At 39.0% G+C, this 25,046-nt stretch overlaps 1 protein-coding gene across 4 annotated transcripts in view; it reads left to right on the top strand.

Annotated features, from left to right (window-relative positions):
• Positions 1–21,137, top strand: part of ORC3 (origin recognition complex subunit 3) — a 62,495-nt gene extending 41,358 nt beyond the window's left edge. For 2 of the 4 annotated variants that reach the window (XM_007467304.1, XM_007467302.1), the window contains 7 exons: positions 7,897–8,030; positions 10,774–10,856; positions 11,770–11,870; positions 15,803–15,944; positions 17,588–17,704; positions 20,057–20,136; positions 20,689–21,137. In XM_007467304.1, coding sequence (XP_007467366.1) covers positions 7,897–8,030; positions 10,774–10,856; positions 11,770–11,870; positions 15,803–15,944; positions 17,588–17,704; positions 20,057–20,136; positions 20,689–20,794 — 763 coding nt within the window. In that variant the 3' untranslated portion in view covers positions 20,795–21,137. Of the gene's footprint in view, positions 1–7,896; positions 8,031–10,770; positions 10,857–11,769; positions 11,871–15,802; positions 15,945–17,587; positions 17,705–20,056; positions 20,137–20,688 lie in introns of all 4 variants that reach the window. The other 2 variants (XM_007467301.1, XM_007467303.1) reach the window with 2 other exon arrangements.
• The last annotated feature ends 3,909 nt before the right edge of the window (positions 21,138–25,046 follow it).

The following is a 25,046-nucleotide window of genomic DNA, read 5'->3' as shown; positions in this document are numbered from 1 at the left end:
AGCAGGAATCTGCATTTAAGAAGCACTTCACCACATTCGGACACGTGGTCCAGGGACCACACTTTGAGAAACGCTGTTCTAGAAAATAAAGGGGAATAAAAAAGGGGTACAAAATTGAGGGAAAAAAATGAAGCCATCAAAGAAAAAGAAGCTGGATGGCTTTAGGCAGTTGATCTCAAATTAGTTCCAAAACTAGACTAAGGTATTCCACTGCTAATAGTGAACAATGGTTTTTATCTCAATAAACAGAAATAAGATCTGCATTTGTATTTTGTTTTTCTTTATTAAAAATTTAGTGTGTACTGCCACTTTTCTGCTAGTAAAATGAACAGGTAGCTAAGAAATATTAATTTAAAAAAACCAGAAATTGCTGATCAAACTGAGTTTGACAACTTTATTTCTTCTGAACTCAGGATTGTACTTTTGTAGTACATCAATAAAATAGGTATATATCTTATGTTTCTAAAGTTGTCTCTAACCATGTGGTAGAGTTAATAACTTGATTCATTTTGACATAATAAAAAGAGCGTGGTGTTCCACAAAGGGCCCCGTGACTTTCAGGTGCTCCCCTACTTGAGCCAATTTGAAAATAGAGAAATTATTCTTCACATTAGGTCATGAAATTCTTTTTCAGTGCATGGCCATTGCCTTGTTCGTCCATTAAAAAAAATGTTTTTTTAATACTTGATACGTGGAGTCACTGACTGATGACAAAGATGACACAGTGTGGGGTCCTTACCCACACTGAATTTTGGCCAAGTGGGAGATTAAGGTGGATAAGTAGACAGGCAGGTAGAATACAGAGTAATAAGTGCTGTGCTGGGTGAGGTCTAGGGCACTAAGGAACTAATAGACTGTACAGTTAACCTCTGTTTGGGAGGTCGAGCAGTTTCTTGGAGGAAGTGGCGTCTGATATGAAATATCAAGGTTAAAAGGAATTATGCATATTTTTGGTTTCTATTTCACTTGTTAGGATCATATGTGATTACTTTGTTGTGTTGTCTTGGAAGAAGACAATCTCTGTGAATGTTTTTATTGTAAGCCTTTTTGTTTTGCTTTCTTCTAGTCTGTTGATATGTTTGCAGGTTTGAGTGTTTGAATATTTTTTGAAGCTGTTTTATACTGGTAGTATCTGTTTAGAACTTGAGAACTCATTATTTGGAAGATCTTTGCATTAGCCATGGATTGGCCAGTTTCTCCTTCTAGCCTGTTCTCAATCAGACGTTTATATAATCAGTACTTAACCAGAAATTGTTGCCTTTCTGCATGATGAAGCAGAACACTCATTGCCCTGCAGGATGATTGCTTTTAAATGGTTGCTAAATGATTCTCTTTCTGTCTTAGTTAAGGAAACTTTTTTAAAAAATAACAACCTATAAAGCTTTCAACACATGAAGTATCACAGTCTGTTTTGAACCATTTACGCAAAAGTGATATAATCACTTAATCAAGTTAGTTAACGATAAATAGCTTTTTCAGCATTAATGAGACTTGTCTTAGATGCGTTTGTTTTTCCTTTCTCTTTAAAGTAGTCCAGCGTGCTGGCTTTCAGACTTTTAGACTTTGGTACAGTTTGTTCTCTGTATCTGCAGGTTCCACATCCATGGATTCAACCAACCACATACTGAAAATATTAAAAAAACAAAAATTCCAAGAAGTTCTAAAAAGCAGGAAAAAAAAGCATGTGAATTTGCTACGCACTGGCAACTATTTACATAGTATTTGTATTGTATTTGCAATTATGTGCATAGCATTTACACTGTATTAGATATTATAAGTAATCTAGAGATGATTTAAAGTATCTGGGAGGATATGCATAGGTTATGTGCAAATATTATGCCATTTAATATAAGGGACTTGAGCATCCTCGGATATTTGTATCTTCAGGGGTCCTGGAACCGATCCCGCATAGATACCGAGGGACAACTGTATTTACTTTTCAATTTTATTCTATTTCTTTTAAAGTAAATGCTAGATGGAATCCACCAAAATTTGAAAGCATTGTCACACTATCTCCAGTTTCTCTCCTCTCCTCTCTTTAGCTGATTTGGCTTTTCCACTCTAGCAATATACTTTGATCAAGGTCACTGGCAACCCTCATGTTGCTAAATGTTTCTAATGATCAATTCTGTCTTCATTTGCATTAACCTATTATCAGCCTCTAACACAGTTCATCACTGCTTCCTTAATGACTTCTAGGGCCTAGATTCTCTTGGTTTTCCTCTTACCTCAATGCATGTTCCTTCCCCTCAGTCTTCTTTGGTAATTTCTCCCTGACATCCTAACATTACAGTGCCCCAGGGCTTAATCAAGAGCCCACACTTTTCTCCTGAGTGCCAGACTCTTAACGTCCATCTGCCTGTTTACACCCCCACTTGGATATCTGATATACAGCTCATAGTTAACATGTTCAAAATTGAATGCCTGATCTTCCCCTGAAACCTAGAATCTTCCTGCAGTCTCCCTATCCTTCCAATTGTTCAAGCCAAAAACTTGGGTTTTGCCTTCAAAATATTTCAAGAAACCAAACCTCTTCTTGCCACCTTCCCTCACTGGTACCACCATTGTCCAAGGCACCGTCACCTCTCATCTGGATTATTGCCATCACCTCCTAACTGGCTTCCTTGCTTCCATGTATGCTCCCTTACTGGTTTTTCTCAAAATAGCAGTCAAAATAATCCTATTAAAATATGTCAGATAATGTCACTCCTTTGCTCAAAACTCCCGTTTTCACTCAGGGTAAAACCACCATCTATACAATGACCATACATGATCTAGCCCTTTATTCCCTCTCTCTGACTTCATTGCCTACCACTCGGTCTCGACTTCCACTTGTGTAACCTCAGCCTCCTTGTTTTTTGAACAGGCCAGACATATACCCACCGTAGGGCCTTTGCATGCATTGTTTTCTCTCAGGAAAAGTTCTTCTCCTACGTTCTTGTATGGCTATCTTACCTCCTTCACATGTTTGATCAAATGTCATCTCAGTGAGGCCTAATAACTATTTTAAAATTGAAACCTACCTGCCCTCAAACCCTCCCCCCTAACTCTGCTCAATATTTTTCCATAATACCAATTTTTAACAAATATATGGTAATATGAGATAGTGTTTGTTATCTCTGCACCACCCCCCATCCCAGCTAGAATGTCAGTTTCATGAGGACAGGGTTTTTTGATTCACTGAGGTGTATCTTAAATGCCCAGAACCGTGCCTGGTATTAGTAAGTATTCAGTAAATGTTTATTGAATGACTGACTGACTGAATGAATGAATGAATGGTTTCTTGACTAATAATGGTTGAAACCCATTTTGAAAACCCAGTTTGAAAAATGCTGGTCTGGTGGCTGGACTCAATCCTAATTTTCTTCTTTTTCTTGGCTGCGTTCGGTCTTCGTTGCTGCGCATGGGCTTTCTCTAGTTGCGGCGAGCGGGGGCTACTCTTCCTTGTTGTGTGTGGGCTTCTCATTGTGGTGGCTTCTCTTGTTGGGGAGCACAGGCTCTAGGCGTGCGGGCTCCACCAGTTGTGGCACATGGGCTCAGTCGTTGCGGCTCACAGTCTCTAGAGCGCAGGCTCAGTAGTTGTGGCGTACGGGCTTAGTTGCTCTGCGGCATGTGGGATCTTCCCGGACCAGGGCTCGAACCTGTGTCCCCTGCATTGGCAGGCAGATTCTTAACCACTGTGCCACCAGGAAAGTCCCTCAATCCTTAATTTTCTGTTTGGGCTGCTATATGTAACAAACTTTGGGGAGATAAAATTAATTTTTATTTTTTAGTCATTTTTAGTTAATTTTGTTCAATTAGGTGTGGTTTGTCCAAAGTGCTTGCTGGAGTCACTCTAACAGTAATCTAAATGAAAACATAACAGTACCTTTCTGACATTACCCCTTGTGTTATATAACTTTGAAAGCCAGTCATCCACTGTTTGCAGTTTGTACTTTCAGGTTTTTTTTTTCCAGGCACAAACATATTAAATCATACTATACAGTGTTCCACAATTTGCATTTTTTTGTTTTTTGGATTTGTCTGATTGGTTTTTGTCATGGTAGTTATTTGTTTTGCTCCTAATATTCTACCATGGACATTGTGTCTTGAGATGCACTATAAGATCATTGGTAAGAGCACAGATGCCCAGCCAGACTGGGTTCAAATCCCAGCTTTGCCATCCAGACTCTGGGAAAGTTACTTGAGTCTTCTGTGCCTCTGTTTTCTCATCTCTTAACATGGGAATAATAATAGTATCTCATCATACAGTGATGTGGAGATAAAATGACGCCTGGTATACATACCTGTGCATAGAAATATTAGCTGTCATCACTTGTATTACTTCATTATTTATCCCCACTATGTAGTATCCCTTGTTTTGAAAGTGTAACACTTTATTTAATTAGTCCCTTGTTTGATATATGTTTAGGTTGTTTCTAATTCTCTGTTGTTACAAACAGTAATCACTGAGGGTGAGTTTGTGTTTGCACGTTAGTATATTTATTTCCACAAAATAAATACATAGACTTTCTGAGTCTAAAATATAAACACTGTTGTACACTTGCACCAACAATGTATCAGTATTTATTTCCCTGTACTCTTGCTGATGCTGGATGTTACCAGACTTAAATAGTTTTCTTTTCTTCTTCTAGTAGTTCATGATTGATGGACTGGTTCTTTCCCCTCCCCAACATTTTTATTCTTTCTGAAATATATTGAGGTAATGATCTGTTTTTTTCAAACTAGTTATTTCCAATACACCCCATCTCTTCCCCACTGATTTGAAGTGGTACCTTTGTGTCATGTACCAAACTCTCATATATACCTTGATCTCTTTCTAGACTCTTATTTCCTTCTATCGTCCTGTCTATTCCTATACAAAGTACCATCTGATTTTAATCACTGTAGCATATACCTTTTGATATATTAATAGCCCCACTCACTACATATACTCAAGTATACACTTTTTTCCTGTTTCAGGAACAATTATTTTTCCAGATTAATTTCAGAGTGATTTTTTTTTGGCTTTTAAAAAATGCCCACTGGAATTTTGTTTCAAAAAGTGTTAAATTTTGGATTAATTTGGAGTGAATTTATATCTTTACAGTACTGAGAGTTAGAACTTAAAATGTCTATTCAGGGCTTTCATTTTTTTGCTATGTCTTACACGTTTGTCATAATATTCTATAGTTTTTTGTTTGTTTGTTTTGCGGTACACGGGCCTCTCACTGTTGTGGCCTCTCCCGTTGCAGAGCACAGGCTCCGGATGCGCAGGCTCAGCGGCCATGGCTCACGGGCCCAGCTGCTCCGCGGCATGTGGGATCTTCCCGGACCGGGGCACGAACCTGTGTCCCCTGCATCGGCAGGCGGACTCTCAACCACTGAGCCACCAGGGAAGCCCTATTCTATAGTTTTTGTTGCCATTTTGAACATGCTCTCTTTTCCATAGTTTAATGTTAAGACATTGATTACATGTAAATGTAAGGTGTTGACATGTGTGTACATATACACACACACATGTATTTGCCTTATATGCACCCACCCTTTTTTTTTTTTTTTTTTTTTTTTTTGCGGTATGCAGGCCTCTCACTGCTGTGGCCTCTCCCGTTGCGGAGCACAGGCTCCGGACGCGTAGGCCCAGCGGCCATGGCCCACGGGCCCAGCCGCTCCGCGGCACATGGGATCCTCCCAGACAGGGGCACTAACCCATGTACCCGCGTCCCCTGCATCGGCAGGCGGACCCCCAACCACTGCGCCACCCGGGAAGCCCCCCACCCTTTTTACACTCTTTAATACTTCTGTAGCTTTCTTAGACTTTCTAACCTTACCATTGTATCCTGTGCAAATAATGAATTTCATCTTCCTTTCTGATGTTTGTACCACTTGCTTCTTTTTTCTTGTTGTAGAGTAGATTCTAGAATGATGCTGAATAATAGTGATGATAGCAGGCATCTTTGTTAGTTCTTTGTGTAAATATATATAATTTAATTGAAAAATTTCAATTAATGACTTTATTGGGTTCACATTATTTGCTCTAATCAGCCTTACTTCAAGTCTTGTTTTATATTAAACCTGAGAGTACTTGGGAACGTATAAGGTCTTTTGTTACTATGGAAACAATAAGAGCATAGTCTTTGGCTAAGAATAAAAAGAGTAATAACTGTCTGAATCCCTGGAAGTTTATACCTGAGATGAAAGAGCTACCCCTTCCAATCAAATGCCACATTAAAAATTATGACTGGTAAAGTTAGATTTCAAAATTATGTGACATAATGCCATTTTTTATTGCATCCTGAAAATGAATAATAGGCTGGGCTTTGCCCTCCTCAGTATTCAGTTCTGTAAGCTGCAAAGAGATGTGAGGTGTGGCTGCCTGTGGCCTGGGGAGCTAGTCCTCAGGGTGCTGCTCTTGCGGGTTAGACCTCTAGCGTTTCCTCAGCCTCTGCCCTTACAGCAAGCCAGTGCCCGGGATTCCTTGGAGCCTGGAAATGCTGATCTAGTCTGAGTAGGGCTTAAGTTCGCGTATGACAGATTGTTCAACCGTTTCTGACTTCGAGTTGACTCTCTTCTCTTAATAGTTTAACTCCATCTGGGCAATAGAAAGCCAGAAATTTAAAATAATCTCAAATGTAATCAAGAATTAAATGTGTTGGCTTCATTGTCTTTGACCTGTTTGTTAGCTGCCCTTCATTCACAGATAAAGATTACACTTTGGATAATTATTTCATTGTTGTAGAAAGAGGAAGAGAAGATTTTATATTCTTAAAACTAGGGAAAAGTTTACGTTTTGTCCACCCCTGCCAGTTTCTGTATTTATTGGTTGTGTGACTGTTTGTATTCGTTTGCTTTTGTTCTGGGTCTTTTTTTTTGTTTTTTGTTTTGGTTTGGGTTTAAATTTTAGTTGAAGTAACCAGCTTAATTTTGAGGTAATCATAGTCTACTTAGCTTCATTTTTTTCTCTAACTTAGTAATAATAGTATTTTCCCCAAATTTTTTACTATGAAAAATGTCAAACATAAGAGAGTTTTCTTACAGAATGACCCATAGGGTTTGGCTGATTGTTTTCTTTCATGATTAATGTAAGAACTTTTAATCATTGTACTTTCATCTGTTACTGAATATGATCTTAGGGGAGAGATCCTATAAGTAATGACCCTGAAAACAGGATCTTAACTTTAGAATATCTGTGTTCATTTTCCATGTCTAACAAAGATTTCCTCTATGGCCTTGAAGGAATTACAGAATCATTCTACCTATGCTATATAGAACAAACAGAATTGCCTACTAGTCTTAAAGTTCAGTGGATTTACTGATTGGTGTTAACAAAGCCCATAGAAGATATAAAGCCTAGCTAAAATAATAAAGAAATCACTGATAATACTTTTTTGGTCATTTCAAACAAGGTTTAATTTAGCATGAGTGTTACATCCTCAGCAGACGTTTCTTGTCCCTTATTTATGTTTAGATCTGAAGGAAAGGGAAACTAACCTTAAATGCCTGCTCTGTGGTAAGCACTGTGCTAGAGTCTTCATTCAAATGCATCTTCTTATTGAATTCTTAAGCTTCCATCTGCCTTGTGAAATAGGTGAGTTCCTATTTCCATTTTACAGGCAAGGAAGCCAAAGATCAAAGATGTTTAGTAAAGCGTTCTATATTACAAACAGTAAGTGCCAGAACTAGGCCATGAACCCAGATTGTAAACTTTCCAAGTTGAGCTTTATCCTGAGAACTCTTCTGAATACTTCCGAATATCACATACATTGAGGAAAGTCTCCCCCAAAAAAGTTGGTAGCTACCAATGAAGCATTTTATACCATCTTCTTCTGACCAGAAACATTTAAAATGTAGACAGTGTTTTTTAAGTACACGAATTTTCCAGTTATATTACATCTCCTGTCACTGATTCTGTTCTAGGATGTTGGCAAAGGATGAACTGATGGCCATGCTTCAGAAATGTTTCAAGGTTTTTAAGTCCTCTTCTGAAAAGCAGCTTGGCAACACAGCAAAGAGAATAGAGGAGTTCCTGGCCCAGTTTCAGAGCCTCGATGGTGAGAATATAATATCTGGCCAATTCTACTGGCTGTGACAGTCATTTAACTATAAAATAACATGGAAAACCCCACGTTCTGATGTGTTGAAAGATGAAGAGGTAATGTAGTTCGTCATCAGTCAGTATACCAAGCCTCAGAATAGCACAACGTGACAACTAAGCCAAATGGTTCTCTTCCAGATTTGGTTTAAACAGTGAAAACTATCAAATGGGCAGGAAAGAAATTTCTTTCTCCAGATGGACAGTTTTGAGGACTTACCTTAGGGGAGAAAACAAAAAGGGCAGCAAAAAGAAATCAGAAAGATTGGAGAGAGTAGCAGGGCGTCATAATTAAGGACTCCTTTTAGATGTTTTTCTTAAGCATTTCATCAAGTTCTTTATAGATTTCAAAAACACTGCATAAATTATTTGTAAGCCTGAAAATTAATAGCTGTGAACTGCTTTCACAGCAGTGAGGCTCATTGGCATGCTGATTACCAAAATATGCATGAGGTTTGCTTCAATCAGGTTTACAAAGCTTGAATCTTTCAGTCCTCAATGAACTGCGGCAGCCTGGCATTCCTCAGTGTTGGAGGAGGGCACAGTTTCCTTTACCTTGCGTGACCTGCACAGGATTCGTTATGTTTGCCGAACGCTGGGATGCCTGCTTGTGCACAGGCAGCCTGTTCAGCACTCTGATGCTCCAGGACTTCTTTGTTCTGAGGGGGCTTGGTGGATTGATACTGATGTTTAACTTTTCATGGGCTCTTCTCTTGCTCTGCTTCTAGCACCAAAGTATAGTATTCTTTCAGTAAAACAATCAAAATGACTGTGCACTTCTTATTTTCCCCTATTTAGGGAAATTTTTAATCGGGTCTGGGGAAAAGAGGCAACTTGGTGTATAAGCACACGGATCGAACCAAGGCATGGTGAAAACATTGCACTTGGAATGTCCCTATCAATCCTTTCTGTGTTTGGCAAGTGTCCCTTTGTCTTTAAATCCTTTAGATTTAGGAAACATCTTTTGCTGAATCCCTCCCTCTCTCTCCATAGCTGCAGCGCTAGGCCCCATGAGTGCTGAGCCAGTGCAAGATGAAAGAGCCAGCCTGCTTGACTGGAGGGGCATGAGCGTGAGGAAGTGCCACCCCATGGTACCAGGGGCTCCCTCCAGATCACGCGCAGACATTATTGCTCTGCAGTGCGTTTGCAGGACAAGTGAGCCGAACCATTTTCAAATCATAAATATTTTAAAGGGCTGGAAATTGGTATCATAGAGATTATTGAGTCCAGCTGCAACAGAAACTAAAGCCCAGGGAGAGGAAGGAGCTTGCTTGAGATCTCGTAGCTAGCTAGGGTAGTACCCAGCCTGGAGCCTACCTCTTTCTTAATCACCAGCTCATTGTTTTTTTCTCACGGATTCACAGTCGCCACCTAGTTAGGGTCACTGGGACAGTGAGGGGCTGCCCTTAAGGATATAAACAGGGTAAAAGACTTAGAAGAATATAAGATAAATTAGGTAAATTTCAATCTTTTATAAAATCGGACTCGGATTTTTGTAAAATGAAACTGCAGATATTATAATAATTTTAATTAGAGTTCATGTAACATAAGCTAGTGAACAAATCCTGTGATGTGCTAATATTAAATAAAGGAACACAGCTTTTAGAAATGGGAAGGTTGGTAATTAAGATGATTAACTGTCTGAAGAATAAAGAATTTTGTAAGTTGAAGCAAAACCAGTGTCTTGAATAAATGTACTTTTCTGTTTTCAAAAGTGGCACATTATTAATAATAAAGTGAAATTAACCCCACCCTCCCATATTGGACAGGCGTACAGTTTGTATGCTATCTCTAGTTCCTTGACAGTTATTACACATTACAGTTTAGGTTTAAAATTACATTTGGAGGGTTAAGTAGGTCAGAGTGTCATATCAGATTTATTTTTAAGGCTCTGCTACATGTTAATGAAATGGGACAGAGAATTTATTAGATATTTTAACCTTAAAGCATATCTTTCTTGAACCAAGATTTATCAATAGCTAAAAAGAAATTTATTCTTTGAGAACAAGGCAGATTCTCTGGCTGCATCTTCCTGTCTTAGGTTTGGCCAAATAAGCCATGTGAGTGTGAGGTTCCTAAAACCTGCCCTGCATCAGGGAGAGGCGGTTAGAACCTCATGTTCTCTGGAAACACAACTACACCTTTTACCAGATACGGTTTTCTGTTTCCTTTGCTAAAGAACCATGATACAGTTTGTATTTCAGTAGATTATTTCAAAACTTATATGCACTACCCACTTCAGACTTAAATAGCATGTCAAATATAGAGAATGGGAAGATCCAGGCCAAGTTTGCCAGGGTGTAGGTTTGAATTGTTTACATCAATCATGGCATAATCAAAGGACCATAATTTAAATTTGTTTGTTTTTTAAAAGCTATTTATAACAGCACAAAGGTTTGGAGATTTTTTTTCCTATTGGTTTGAGGGGATTTGTTTGTATTTTGTTTTGTTCTCACTGTTGGTCACATTTTTAAAATTCAGTAGCTGGTTTCTTTGAAGACCTCTCTGCAGCATAACTTATGTAATATTTATTGACCTTCAGCTTCTGGAAGAAATCGTTTATGTGATGGAACCTTGATCCCCTGCCACATTAAAAGAAAAAAAAATGGATGAAACTTTATTTCCCTTGGAGTAGTAGAAATGTTTGTTCTCTTAAATGGATTTACCCAAGCTGCTGTATGTTGGTTTTGTATTAAAAGCAGAAGCCAAAGAAGAAGAAGAAGAAGATACTTCTGAGTCACAGTCAAAGGGACTTCAGAAGACAGACCTCTATCATCTTCAGAAGGTCAGAGCACTTTCTTATCCTTCCAGCCACATCCCCTGATGTTCCCGTGTGCTCTAGATTAGCTCTGCCTGGATGTTTTTGTTTTCATTTTTAAACCACAACTAGGAACAAAGCAGACTTTGTAACTCACTTATAAATTGAACATCCTGTTTACCCCACTGCTATCCTCATTCTCCATGTAGAAGTTGGCGGAAACTGTTCCGATAGCCTCAGAACGAGAATTAACTAGTAATAAGGGAAAATGGGAACCTGGTTGCAAAAAGGAATCTGATTATTTATCTGATGTATTTGTTTTTCAGTTTGATCAAATTGAGAGTTTCAGAAGAGACTCTTTAGTTTTAGATACTTTTCTTGATTTTTTTAAAGAAATGCATATTGAGTATAGAGCAGAAATTGAGCCACAGTGTGTCTAGTGTAGCCTTTTTCAGATAGTTCTAACTTTAGGATCTTGGTTGTCAAAGTAAAGAACCTTCTGTAAACCATGATACCAAGTTATGAGAAACGTAGAATAAAATATCAATCTAAGCAAACCAAAGCATATGGAATCTATTCTGTTAGCATGGCAAAGAGCAAGCGTTCTCTTCTTGGAAGTCCTTTTCTCAAATGAATTAGTGGCTTGTGGCTCGTGAGCGCTCTGCCCTATAACTTAGCAGCGACGTAAGCTGCCCTTCTCCTCTTTCTCTGAAAAGTCATTTTATATTTTTTGAAGCAAAATACCTAGGAGGAGAGATTCTTCCCAGTCCTGAAAAATAAAAGATAAACACAACCCCTATTGATCTGGTTCTTTTTCTGTACATTCTGTCATATGGAAAGGGCATCAGCTGCCTCTGCCTGAGCAACAGAGCTGCCCTCTGAGGGGCTTTCTGTCTCAGAATCACCAGAAACAGAACAAGGTGTGTTCTTTCATCCATAGTCATTATTGGAAATGAAGGAGTTAAGAAGAGCAAGTAAGAGGCAGACCAAGTTTGAAGTCCTCAGAGAACAGCTTGTGAGCTTCATCGACAGTCTGGCGCGGTGAGTCTGTTGCTTTTCAGAGCTAAAAATCAGGCTATTTGCCCAAATAACACTGGTGTGATAGCTGTCCGCAGCCAGTCCGGGACACTTCTGGGTTAGGCTTTTTGCTCCTCGAGGCCCTCCGTCCAGCGCAGACTTGTAATTTTTATTCCTTTCCCATCCTTATAAAGGTGGCTCAGCAGATGGCTTAGTTCATTCTTTTACTGCCAGTTCAAGAACACAGGTTTAAATTTGATGTAGTTCATTAGGCCTGGGTGGGGGTGGGGATGGAAACAGAACAGGAAACAGAAAAGTGAGTGTTTTCCCCCTAGTAGCAGAGTGTTTGCCTTACACTTAATCCTTGCTCTGTCTTTGCTCAGAGTATGCTGGATCTGGGCCAAACCCAGAAAATAGCCCAGCCCAGCTGTAATACCCTATTTTATTCTGAGTAAAGGGTTTCTAATTCTGAGGGATACCAGTGTAACTCTGGATCATGTCAGCACAGACGCATGGTGAGCAGGGTACTCAGAGTCAGTTTAGAAGTCCACCAGTCCTACCTGTATTTTAAGGTGATTCCTTTTTTGGGAAACCTGGGTCATTCTGATATTTGGATTTCCCAAAAGCCAGCTCTGTGTAGCTCTTTAAAATCACACACCTCACCTGCAGGTGGGACATGCCATATAGGAAAAAAATGAGAGGTCTGAAAAATAAAATGATTTAATAGTTAAATAGGGAAAAAACTGTTGTTTGTCATTGCTTATTCTGTTTTTTAATGGCAATTCAAACTCAGCAGCAGGCTAGGCACTGACTAGAATCAAGTACTAAAAAAAAAAGCAGCTCAGTTATTGAAGACAAAGAGTGGTTTTCTGATAAATTGCCTGTCCTTCTTGAAATTGAAGAGTTCCATTTACCAGGATGGTTTTGGGGCAGAGTCATTGTTCCTGGTCACTGGGGAGAAATTACTAATGTCAGGACAGAGGTCGAAATGATCAACCAAGTATGACAAAAGGAAGGTTAAAGTGAGAGAAATGGGTCACATAAAAGTGACACAGTGCAATTCTAAAGTGACCTACTGGCTAGAAATGACCTTGGAAAACTCATAGAATTAACCTTGCCGTACTGGGCCTTCCTGTTCTTGTAGTTTCTAGCCCCAAGTTCCTGGTTTTTCCCTTTTACCAAGTTGAGACCATTGTAGTTGCTAAAAATGATTTTACAGTATAATTTGGCATAATTTATAGGTCAAATGTCATGTTCCTTTCTGCATTCCCACAAATCCCCAATTGTAGGGTTGGAAACCAACCAACCATTCCCCTTTTATGATCTTTGACCTGATATGCCTGACTTTTCACCTTCCTGAGCAGTTATTGAAATAAAGCTGGGCATGATTGAAATGTGTTGTATTGTGAAATCACAATTTCCATACTAGGATTTATTATCTTTACCAAGCTTGAGTATCCCAGCAGGGAAGAGATGAGGACTGTAGTATGTTAGAGCTAAATGGGACCTGAGGATTCATGTGGCAGCTAAAGCCCAGAGAGAGGCTGTGACTTTTGGAAAGTCACATAGTTAGTCCCAGTCTGCTGACATCTTTCAGAAGGCCCGCTCTCTTTCCCCACACAATCCCCAAAGACCACACCACAGATGTTTGAACAGAGCTTGGAGTTCTGGAGAAAAGCAGCCCTTGAAAGATCACTATAAGCAACAGACTCCAGGAGTAGAGTTCCCCATACACCATGAGCAGCTCTTGCTGAAACTACTGAGAAATGAGAATAAGTTGCCGCTTTCTAAGTTATTGTTTTCACCAAAGTACAAGCTTCAACCTTGTAGCCCTTGTGGATACTAAGTGGTCCTACCAGCTCCCCCCAGACCACCACCTCTTTTGCTTGTGGACTCTGCTCTGAGTCTAAAATGAGTGTCATGCAGAGCTCCAGTGCCAGACTCACTGCTGATGTCCGTGCCAGTCTCCAAATTTGGAGTTGGATAAAAATTCTAATATATGATGATGTTTTGTCAGTATTTTTCAACTAACATAGCCCAGTGGAAACAAAATACAGGCAAGTATTTAGACTCTGGAGGTTCTTTGAGGATATCTAAAAAGGCCTTTTGCCTTGAGAATTATCTGAATCTCTAAAAATTAAATAAAGATGTTAAAAAGGGAGAGGACAAATATGAGACAAAATTTTTTCTGAAATTGACTCTTACCTGGTTGCTTTGTTAGATTTCCAGTCCTTATTACAGAGCAAGGACTCCAACGTGAACTGTTAATGACCATTATGTATAATGATTGGGGAGAAAACAGCCTGAGGTTGGGATAGGAAGTTTATGGTCAGAAATTACAAATGGGTAGCCAGCCATCCAGGGAGGCAGCTCGCATCACAGAAACCATTCCTGAGACTACAGCTAAATAGCTTAATCTCAAGTCAGATGTTAGCAGTACTTGAGGTATAGAATGCTGGTTCTTAGGGCCAAGTCAGAATCCTAATGCTCTTTGCACATGGGTTTTATTCCAATGACTCTGAAGAAGGAGCAGCATCTGGAAGCTAAATGAGCAGGGGGCCAGGAGCTCTTGAGACGGGCAGGACGGAGATGGTGGGGAGGGAGGGACATGGGTCATACCCTCTCTGCGTCCTCTCTTCCTCAGAGCCAGACCACACGGGAGGAGCAGGTGTGGTGGGACTTTTCTAGGCCCTGGTATCCTCTCCAGGAGGGAAGAAAGCCAGGACACCAGGAAGAAGAGTAATTTCCCCAGTGGCTGGGCTTAGGGAGCTGCTTGGTTCTGCCTGCACCGGTGGGAAAGGGAGCTGATACAGATCTGTCATGTGACCAAAATACTTTAGGCCCAGGACTAACTAAGCCCCAGAAATCTTTTGAAGGCATGTGAGTTAACTGCTTTAATCAAGTTAGTGAGTTATTACTCTGTCTTTGGGTTATGGGTGCCAAAGCTTCTCCCTTTCAGTTGGCTACCCTCTAGGCCACCCAGGAACCATGTACTGTCACAGTTCATACCAGCTGATAGGCTCATTATATATTCAGATGAAATTTTTAATGGTTTATCTTTTAAGTTCAGATTTCATTAAAATTGGTTTATTGTCTAGCTCATAAATAAGACAGAAGAATCCCAAGTTACAGTGGTATTTTTTTAATAATTGAAATTTTAATGATAAATGATTTCCTTGTTTTTAATACTCTGAAGCTAAAATTTAGCCTTTTCTGCCTATAAAGTAAGGAGGAAGTCTAACACATAAAAAACTTTACCTATATTACTTCTATGAGAGATATCTCTGTGATCAAAAAAGAATTTCCTAAACTCTTAATTCCAGGTCTGAGGCCTGTGTTTAACACTGCCAGGAGTTAAATGTTTGCTATGAGAAGGAATATGGATATCTCTGTTTCCTAAATAATTTAAGAAAGTATTCATTTATACTTTAAGAAATTCTACCTTAAAGATTTTGAGCAAAGTGGGAAGCAGCCGTATAGCACAGGGAGATCAGCTCGGTGCTTTGTGACCACCTAGAGGGGTGGGATAGGGAGGGTGGGAGGGAGACGCAAGAGGGAGGGGATATGGGGATATATGTATATGTATAACTGATTCACTTTGTTATACAGCAGAAACTAGCACACCATTGTAAAGCAATTATACTCCAATAAAGACGTTAAAAAAAAAAGATTTTGAGCAGAAATGTAATTTATATACATTTGTTCCTAGAAGTTTAAATCAGAACTAAAATATAGTTTCTTGTACACCAGAAAGTCAAAGTTTTAAACAATATTACACAGAGAGGTGGAATTCTGAGTGCAGCTGCACTGGATTTGATATTTGGTTGGTTTTGGCTATTGTTGATTTTGCTTTTTCGGTAAGTTGCTCAGCCCTCTATGGAGGACTGACAAAAGTGGTTTATTGAAAATAGACCTGTGCTTATCTAAAAGCTGATACCTGACTTCGGTGGTTTCAGAGAATACCTCCTGCTTCCAGAGACACAGCCTCTGCATGAGGTGCTGTACTTCAGTGCTGCCCACACCCTTCGCCAGCACCTGAACGCTGCCCCGCGGATCGCCCTCCATACCGCACTCAACAACCCGTATTATTACCTCAAGGTAAGAAGCAGTCATTTCTCTGACAATTTAGTTCAGACTCCAGGCTTTATGTATCACAAAAATATTGTAAATTTTCAGTTCTAATGAGCAGGGAACTGGCAGCTCAGGGTTGCACCTCTTTCAGATATTTTTTAAAATTCTTTAGATTTTTAGAGGGCTTTTTCTAAGCCAATGAACTAACACTGCCAACTTTTGATCATGCGTAATTGTCTTCTTCATGTGATAAAACCAGATCATAGGCACTAAGACTTGAGTATAATGCTACTACTCTTGAAAATAAAGGAAAGGTTTCTTACAGACATAACAGCAGATAATAGGTCAAACCATATGGCCCAGTGAAATTACTTAAAAGAGCCAAATGATTGTTTCTGATGCAAAAAAAAAAAAAAAAAAAGGAATTTCATCTTGGATTTTAAACCAAAGAAAGATCTGCTCTGAGAGTATCTCCAGAGCTGAGTATAGAGGACAGCCAGCAATATGCCAGGGATAAAACTGCTAAACTCCAGACACATTTGCCAGTTCCAAGTTGTTCTTTAAACGGAGAGTTCAAGACAGTTGAGAATTTTTAAAACTAACTTTCCTATGACCAGGTAATATCATTTTAAACAGCTCAGTAAGCTATATTTCGGTTATATACACACAAAGTAATTTCCTGATAATTTTCTAAGTTAATATTAAATTGTTAATTTGTTAATAAGTTATCAACTCAGTTATAACACCTAGAAATCTTGCAACAGAGGATACTTAAGAAGTGACTCCATAAAACCTATGAAGAGAGTTCCGATGTATTGGTTTCCTGTCCAAAATGGCACACAAACATGCTAATAAGCCTTACAAGAGAATACTGAGTAGGAAGATGTAAATCAGTGATTTTTCAATGACGGTGGTAGTGGGGTACTTGAATAATTTCATATTTAAGGCACAAAATATCAATTATTTTTATTATATAAACCACAAATTAAACCACAAATTAAAACTTTACATAATCTGTCTTTTTGGCTAGTAGTAAGTCACGGAAGAGAACTGGTGCGATTTCAGCAGTTTTGGGAAGGATATAATTCCCGTGTGTTATGTTTGAGAGAGATTTTGTTTCTTAATAAGAACCATCATTTTCACATAGGTTGAAAAAACACTGATGGTTTTGTAGAGGTTAGGATCTGCAGTGTTGACAGTAGTCTTCTTTGAGAGATAACTTATATCCCTGGTAGTGGGTGTTGGTATTTATTAATACAGTATAGTAATTGCTAGAATTCATGTAATTGCAAATGTTGGAAGTGGCATTTTATTGAAAATCCACAAAATTCCATGAACTTTTATGGAAACCAGAAATGCATTAGAGTCTCAATAATGAATAATGTATGATTAAAATGAAAAAAATAATTTATGATGAGAATGAAGAATAATGCTTGTCTTCTGATCCTGGCTGTATTCATCTAGTGATTAGGAGCTAGAGGGATTTTGACCAAGACCTCATCCTAAACAACCAGCTAACTATTGGAGAGTAGGTGCCAACTCACAAAATAAAGGAAACCAAAGACTCCACTTATTGGCTTACTAAATTCAGGTTAGCAGGTTAATTAATGTCTGATTTTGTTCCTCATCATTTCTGAAAGGTAGTTATCTTAGTTTACTGTTATTTTTAGAATGAAGCACTGAGAAGTGAAGAAGGTTGTATTCCAAATGTCGCCCCAGACATCTGCATAGCCTATAAACTGCACCTGGAGTGCAGCAGGCTAATCAACCTTGTGGACTGGTCGGAGGTAGGTCAGGGGGAAAGAGCAAGCTGTCTATGTGTCTAACCATCCATGACAACTTTCCTGGAATGTCTTTATACTTTTGGTACTTTGAAACTCATCTCTTTATTTTTTCAATGCCCTGTCTTTGGTTTGGAAAGCATTATAAATCACCTGGCAAGTTTCTCCAGAAAAGCAGCTAACTGCTCAACAGTCCCACACAAACCCCTGCACTCTGATCCCACACCCTCAACCGAGCCAATTCTGCATCCATGCCAGGTCAAAATAAGTACATTTTAGTATGTTTAGCAAAAGCTAAACAGTTTAGGTCAGTTCCGTTATTCCACAGAATAAAAAAGTACATTATTAACTAGCATTTCCCTTATTGCATAAAAGAAAAGAAAATATTGGAATAACTATACAAAAGTTAACTCTGTTAAAGGCCCTATTTGAAAAATGTCACCATTTAAAAATATGCATAATTGGCTGCTTCCAAGAAAAATAGGCATTTTCCTGGGAGATGGAGGTTTGAGTAGAGGATACAGGGCATCCTTTGCTTTTCAACTTTGAATAGTTTTGCTTCCTGTTTTTCTCTGCACGTTTCTTAATTCTCTGAAATATAAGATTGTTCAGAAACCATTCCATTATCTTTTAATTTTTTTTTCTTATGCAGAGAGCTCAATACTTTATTTAATAGATCTTTATTGTAGTGTAATTGCTTCACAATACTGTGTTAGTTTCTGTTGTACAACAAAGTGAATCAGCCATAGGCATACATATGTCCCCGTATCCCCTCCCCCTTGCGTCTCCCTCCCACCCTCCCTATCCCACCCCTCTAGGTGGTCACAGAGCACCGAGCTGATCTCCCTGTGCTATGCGGCTGCTTCCCACTAGCTATCTATTTTACATTTGGTAGTGTGTATATGTCCATGCCACTCTCTCACTTTGTCCCAGCTTACCCTTCCCCCTCCCTTTGTCCTCAAGTCCTTTCTCTACATCTGTGACTTTTTTCCTGTTCTGCCCCTAGGTTCTTCAGAACCATTTTTTTTTTAGATTCCATATATATGCATTAGTATATGGTATTTGTTTTTCTCTTTCTGACTTACTTCACTCTGTATGACAGACTCTAGGCCCATCCATCTCACTACAAATAACTCAGTTTCGTTTGTTTTTATAGCTGAGTAATATTCCATTGTATATATGTGCCACATCTTCTTTATCCATTCATCTGATGATGGACACTTAGGTTGCTTCCATGTCCTGGCTATTGTAAATAGTGCTGCAATGAACATTGTGGTACATGACTCTTTTTGAATTATGGTTTTCTCAGGGTATATGCCCAGTAGTGGGATTTCTGGGTCGTATGGTAGTTCTGTTTTTAGTTTTTTAAGGAACCTCCATACTGTTCTCCATAGTGGCTGTTATCAATTTACATTCCTACCAGCAGTGCAAGAGGGTTCCCTTTTCTCCACACCCTCTCCAGCATTTATTGTTTGTAGATATTTTGATGATGGCCATTCTGACTGGTGTGAGGTGATACCTCATTGTAGTTTTGATTTGCATTTCTCTAATAATTAGTGATGTTGAGCATCTTTTCATATGCCTCTTGGCCATCTGTATGTCTTCTTTGGTGAAATGTCTATTTAGGTCTTCCACCCATTTTTTAACTGGATTGTTTGTTTTTTTGATATTGAGCTCCATGAGCTGTTTGTATATTTTGGAGATTAATCCTTTGTCCGTTGTTTCACTTGCAAATATTTTCTCCCATTCTGAGGGTGTCTTTTTGTCTTGTTTATGGTTTCCTTTGCTGTGCAAAAGCTTTTAAGTTTAATTAGGTCCCATTTGTTTATTTTTATTTCCGTTACTCTAGGAGGTGGGTCAAAAAAGACCTTGCTGTGGTTTATGTCAGAGAGTGTTTTTCCTATATTTTCCTCTAAGAGTTTTATAGTGTCCGGTCTTACATTTAGGTCTTTAATCCATTTGGAGTTTATTTTTGTGTATGGTGTTAGGGAGTGTTCTAATTTCATTCTTTTACATGTAGCTGTCCAGTTTTCCTAGCACCACTTATTGAAGAGGCTGTCTTCAGCCTCTTGTATGTTCTTGCCTCCTTTGTCGTAAATTAGGTGACCATACGTGTGTGGGTTTACTTCTGGGCTTTCTATCCTGTACCATTGATCTATATTTCTGTTTTTGTGTACTTATTTATAGTGATCATCAGTGTAGTTTTGAGACTCTGAAATTTGGTGTAAGTTTTAAAAATGTGTCAACTACCAGCAGCAGCAGTGCTTGACCTATCTTAAATTCAGAGCCATCAAGTGCCATAAAAGATGTTTGGCAGTGGCAGAGATTTTTATCTTCTTTTGTCCTCTCTCTCAAAAGGCCTTTGCAACAGTTGTGACAGCTGCTGAAAAAATGGATGCAAATTCTGTAACCTCAGAAGAAAGGAATGAAATTATCCAGTATCCTTTAAAATCAATTCTACAGTGTCCAAGTAAGCATACAGAATAGTTTATAGTTTCTCCAGATCTACATTAGAGATTTAACCATACCATCCCAAAATAACTCGTTCCTAAATACTTATTCTGAATTTAAAATGGCCCAAATCTAAACTATTTGGTCTAAAACTTATATAAAAGTCATATTCCAAAAGTCACCAAAAATGGTCATTATTGAATTCTCTGTTTTTCTAAGGTTATTAATATACTTTAAGAAGTTGGCAGGGAAGCAATTTTCATACTCTGAAAAATGAGAACCAGACAAGTGTTACACACTTTTCCATTCGTGTCTTATTGACAGTAGAGTCTAATCACATTTAATGTTTTCAAGTGTTACACACTTTTCCATTCGTGTCTTATTGACAGTAGAGTCTAATTACATTTAATGTTTTCCAGTAAGGGTTTTAGTTTAATTTAGTAGTATGTATTCAGTTTACTAAATCATGTTTTAACATTGAGATTTTAACCCCTTTTTGTCAGAAGTACATGGTGAATTTCCTTAGCTATAGCCTCCAGTGCTCGGTTTATTAGAGCTGTTTCTGAACTAGAACTTTTAGGATTTATAAAACCTACCAAACAGAAGACTGACCATGTGGCAAGGCTAACATGGGGAGGCTGCTAAAAAGCAAATGAGTGAAGCCAGAAAGATAGCATTTAGCTTAAGAGAAAAAGGAGACCAATCATATTTACACACCGGTAGAGGAAGATTGCTTGGGAAGAAGAATAATGTGTAATCCCTGTGTGATGTTTTAACAGAAAAGTAGACTGTTAATCCCTATCAGGAATGTATCAAAGCACCTTTGGAGTACTTTAGAATCCAACAAGTAACATGCTAACATTGCAAGTAGAACCTCTCTCAGAGTATCACTGCAATTTTCATTCATTAAGAAATTATGAATAAATTGTTCTTGAACATACATAATGTATAAATGTAATAAATTCCTTTGTCTAGGGGTATGTATTAATATGCATTTAATTTAATAGTACTTATTCCTGCTCCCCCAGTTTCTTGCACTGGCATTCCTCACTTTAGTAAATTATGTAATAAGATGAAGATTCTAGAGGTTTCTCCTAGTGACTACAGAGGTTCTAAAACTTCTTCTGCTGCCCCATTTCCTTTAGTCATACAACTTAAAAAGCCCCAAGTTGTTTGGCTTTATGCTTAAAGGCAGTAAATATTCTACTTCAGGAAGACCCATCGTGGAGTCTTAGAGCCTCTAAGGCCTTTACACATCACATCAACCTTTTAAGACACAGATGAAATGGCATCTGAATCTCTTCCATGACAAGAACTCATCAAGACAATGAAACAAGAAGACCTCAAGTTCATTATTTAATATTCTATTTCCAAGAGAATTCTGGGATGTGCCTTTAAGTATACTCACTAACATACCAAAATTACCATGCAAATATGACCAGGAGAAAAAAAGTCCAAATTCAGTGAAGACTGTTTTAGTTGCAAACCTTACAACTGTGTACTTGCAGGTCTTTCTGTGTGTTTGCTTTGAGGACAAATTTAATGTATAACTAATTGTTTTAAAATTTAATATAGGGCTTCCCTGGTGGCGCAATGGTTGAGAGTCCGCCTGCCGATGCAGAGGACACGGGTTCGTGCCCCAGTCGGGGAAGATCCCACATGCCGCGGAGCGGCTGGGCCCGTGAGCCATGGCCGCTGAGCCTGCGCGTCCGGAGCCTGTGCTCGGCAGCGGGAGAGGCCACAACAGTGAGAGGTCTGCGTACCGCAAAAAAAAAAAAAAAAAAAAAAAAAATTTAATATAAACAAACTTAATATTTAACTTAAACTTCATTAATTCTGGAGTGTAAAGGAGGTATTATGAGTATAAAGGGCATCTTAGCCCTCTGGCAACAGGGTGGGCCAAGATGACATTAATGGATAAATACTCCCTTCCCCACTTCCTGCTCCAAAAACTAAAAGTGCTAGATGAAATATACTCCAAAACAAATCATCAGAATGTTGCCAGGGTTAAAAAGAAAGGTAAATCCCAAGGTACCAGAAATTATAAGCCAGAAAGTGTCTAGCCCTACAAAGCTTTGAGACAGTTACCAGAGTAGCATTAGTTCAGATAGATTAAGTCTTACTGTCTTCATCTAAAAGATGCCAGGATTTCTTATTCAGTAGAATTTAAAAACATGTACATATGCACAAAGGGCTGTCAACTTGGAAAGTAAGGAATTTATGATATGTAAACATAAACACCACCACCAATAAGGAAGAAACTGGACAAATAAGAGGCTTTTGACACCTTGGAATCCATGTGTTAAAGGCAGAGCCTCTGTCACCTAAGGGTCCCTGAATGAGGGCATGGAGCAGAGCCTCTGCCAATGCTCATGATCAGAGAATAGATTTCTACTGTGTGAAGTTTTCCACGATTTATCTTAACAGCAACTAGGTCACTATTTTTTCTCAATATCCCCTAGCCATTCCCCTCCAATCAGAGGTGCCCTCGATCATGTGTTTCATTTTTGACTATGGTTGGTAAAATCTAGGGAGAGAATGTGTGAATGATTTTAAGGATTTTCCACCTATTGTCTAAGTGAGGCAATCAGCAATACTCCATGTCTGATTAACGTGAAGACAACATCAGTATCTACAACGCAATTTCCTCAGCTTTCAAATGGTGCAGATGAGCGTCAGATAAAATTGTGTTTAGAAACCATTCCTTTTGAGAAAATGCTTACACTCCAGGGTACAGAGCCTCACACAGACCAGCAGATTTATGTCAGTCTGAGGCACTTGAGGGCTCTTGAGCCCTGCATCCTTTCTCTTTTGCTAGGCATTTAGTTGAATTCAGCCTATCTAAATGCATGTCAGGCACTGAACCACTTTGATTTTTCTTACTGTCTACTTAAAGATTAGGTGAGAGTAGCAGGATGGAAACTGTTTTGTAAATATTCAAATTGAAGCTGTAAAATTGAAACATGAAGCTCATTTGTGGTAGCCATTAATGGAGCACAAAACCCTCAAGCCAGCCTACAAAGTGTCAGCTTAATTAGGTCCATTCCTTAATACTGTAAAAGCTCACAAATGGGATATTCTGATGTGCTAAATCTTGTGGTTAATGAAATACTAATCTGAAAAGTTTGAAAATTTCAAACTGTTCAAGTAGTTTGAAATTTTTTCACAAAATATTTATTGAGCATATGTACCATGTGCCAGGCACTGTTGCAGGCACTTGTGATACTTCAGTGAGCACAGATCTTTGCCCTCACTGCATTCCAGCAAAGAGTACAATGATTAATTATATAGTATATTACAGAAAAAAACAAAACAACAAACAGCAAAAAGAAGCAGGATGTCATGCTGCAATTTTAAACAGTGGTCAGAACAGGCCTGAGATGACGTTTGAACAAAAAGATTTAGTCATGAAGTTTTATGGAAGAAGTGCATCGTACACAGCGAACAGCAAATAACAAAGGTCCTAAGGGCAGTACGCAAGCTGCACTGGAGGAACAGCAAAGGTGGCCAGTGTGGGACACGCAGTGAGCAAGAGGTAAACTCCAAACTGAGTGAGGCAGGGTGGAGGGCAGGTAAGTTATGGCCCTGCAGACCATTGTAAAGTCCTTACCGTCTATAGGTGGGAAGCCATCTAAGTAAGACTTAGACCTTTAAGGGATCACTGACTGCTATGAGAACAGACTGGAATAGGTTAGGAGACACAAATAAGGCAAAACAAAGACCAACTTGGAGGTCACTGAAATCATCCAAGCAAGACACAAATGTCTTCAACAAGAGTAATAGTAGAGATGGTGAGATTTTAGATGGATCCAAGATCGGATGAAGGATGTGAGGAATTCAGGGCTGTTTTTTGGCTGAGAAACTTCTGAATGCAGATGCCATTAGCTGAGAAGTTTAAGAGGCAAAAAAAGGAGTTTGGTTTTGGACAGGTCTTCAGACCTCTTATTAGATATCCAAGTGGAAAGGTCACTAGGGAGGCGAATGTAACCATCTTTAGGATTAGATGAGATTACCATGAGCAGAGGGGGCAAGGAGCCCAAGGTCAAACTCTGGTTATGTTTTAAAGTTCAGAGAAAGGAAGACTGGGCCAGCAGCCAGTAATGGGAGGAGAATCAGGCAGGTGTGGTTAGTACCTTGCAAGCCAACTGAACAAAGTGTTTTAAGGTCAAATGTCGATTAGATTTAGCAATGTGGAATATATTGGTGACTGAGTGGTTGAATAGTGAAGAGTAAGCCTGGTAGCCATCACCTAGCAGATGACCTAACAAGTGTCTAAACTTATCTCTAGTCCCTACTTATCACACAGAGCCATACTTTGTGTGATACACTGCAGAGATCATAGCATCATCTTATACAAAAGGTTTAACCTGAAACTAATAAATGCTTTAGACCTAACTTCCAGTTTACAGTAAGTGCAAAGGGATAGAAGAGTTTAAATTAATGACATTAATTAATTAATGACAAACATTCAACAAAACAGGCCTAGTTGTTCCATAAAGTCAGAATCTTGATTGAATCCTACATTAGCGAGAAAGCTGCGAAAGACATTTTGAGGACAAATGGGAAAATCTGATTATGGACTAGATGTTAAATTAGGGAAGCATTACTTTAAGTGGGATAATGTTATTGAAGTTATGTAGGAGAACCCCCTTGTTCTTAGATGCATCACGTATACGTTCTTTGAAGCAGTTAAAAATATACATATAGGGCTTCCCTGGTGGTGCAGTGGTTGAGAGTCCGCCTGCCGATGCAGGGGACAGGGGTTCGTGCCCCGGTCCGGGAAGATCCCACATGCCGCGGAGCGGCTGGGCCCGTGAGCCATGGCCGCTGAGCCTGCGCATCCGGAGCCTGTGCTCCACAACGGGAGAGGCCACAACAGTGAGAGGCCCGCGTACCG

Source organism: Lipotes vexillifer, unplaced genomic scaffold (assembly GCF_000442215.2).
Source record: "Lipotes vexillifer unplaced genomic scaffold, Lipotes_vexillifer_v1.1 scaffold554, whole genome shotgun sequence".
Taxonomy (NCBI): Eukaryota; Metazoa; Chordata; class Mammalia; order Artiodactyla; family Lipotidae; genus Lipotes; species Lipotes vexillifer.
This window is presented reverse-complemented; position numbering and strand designations above follow the sequence as displayed.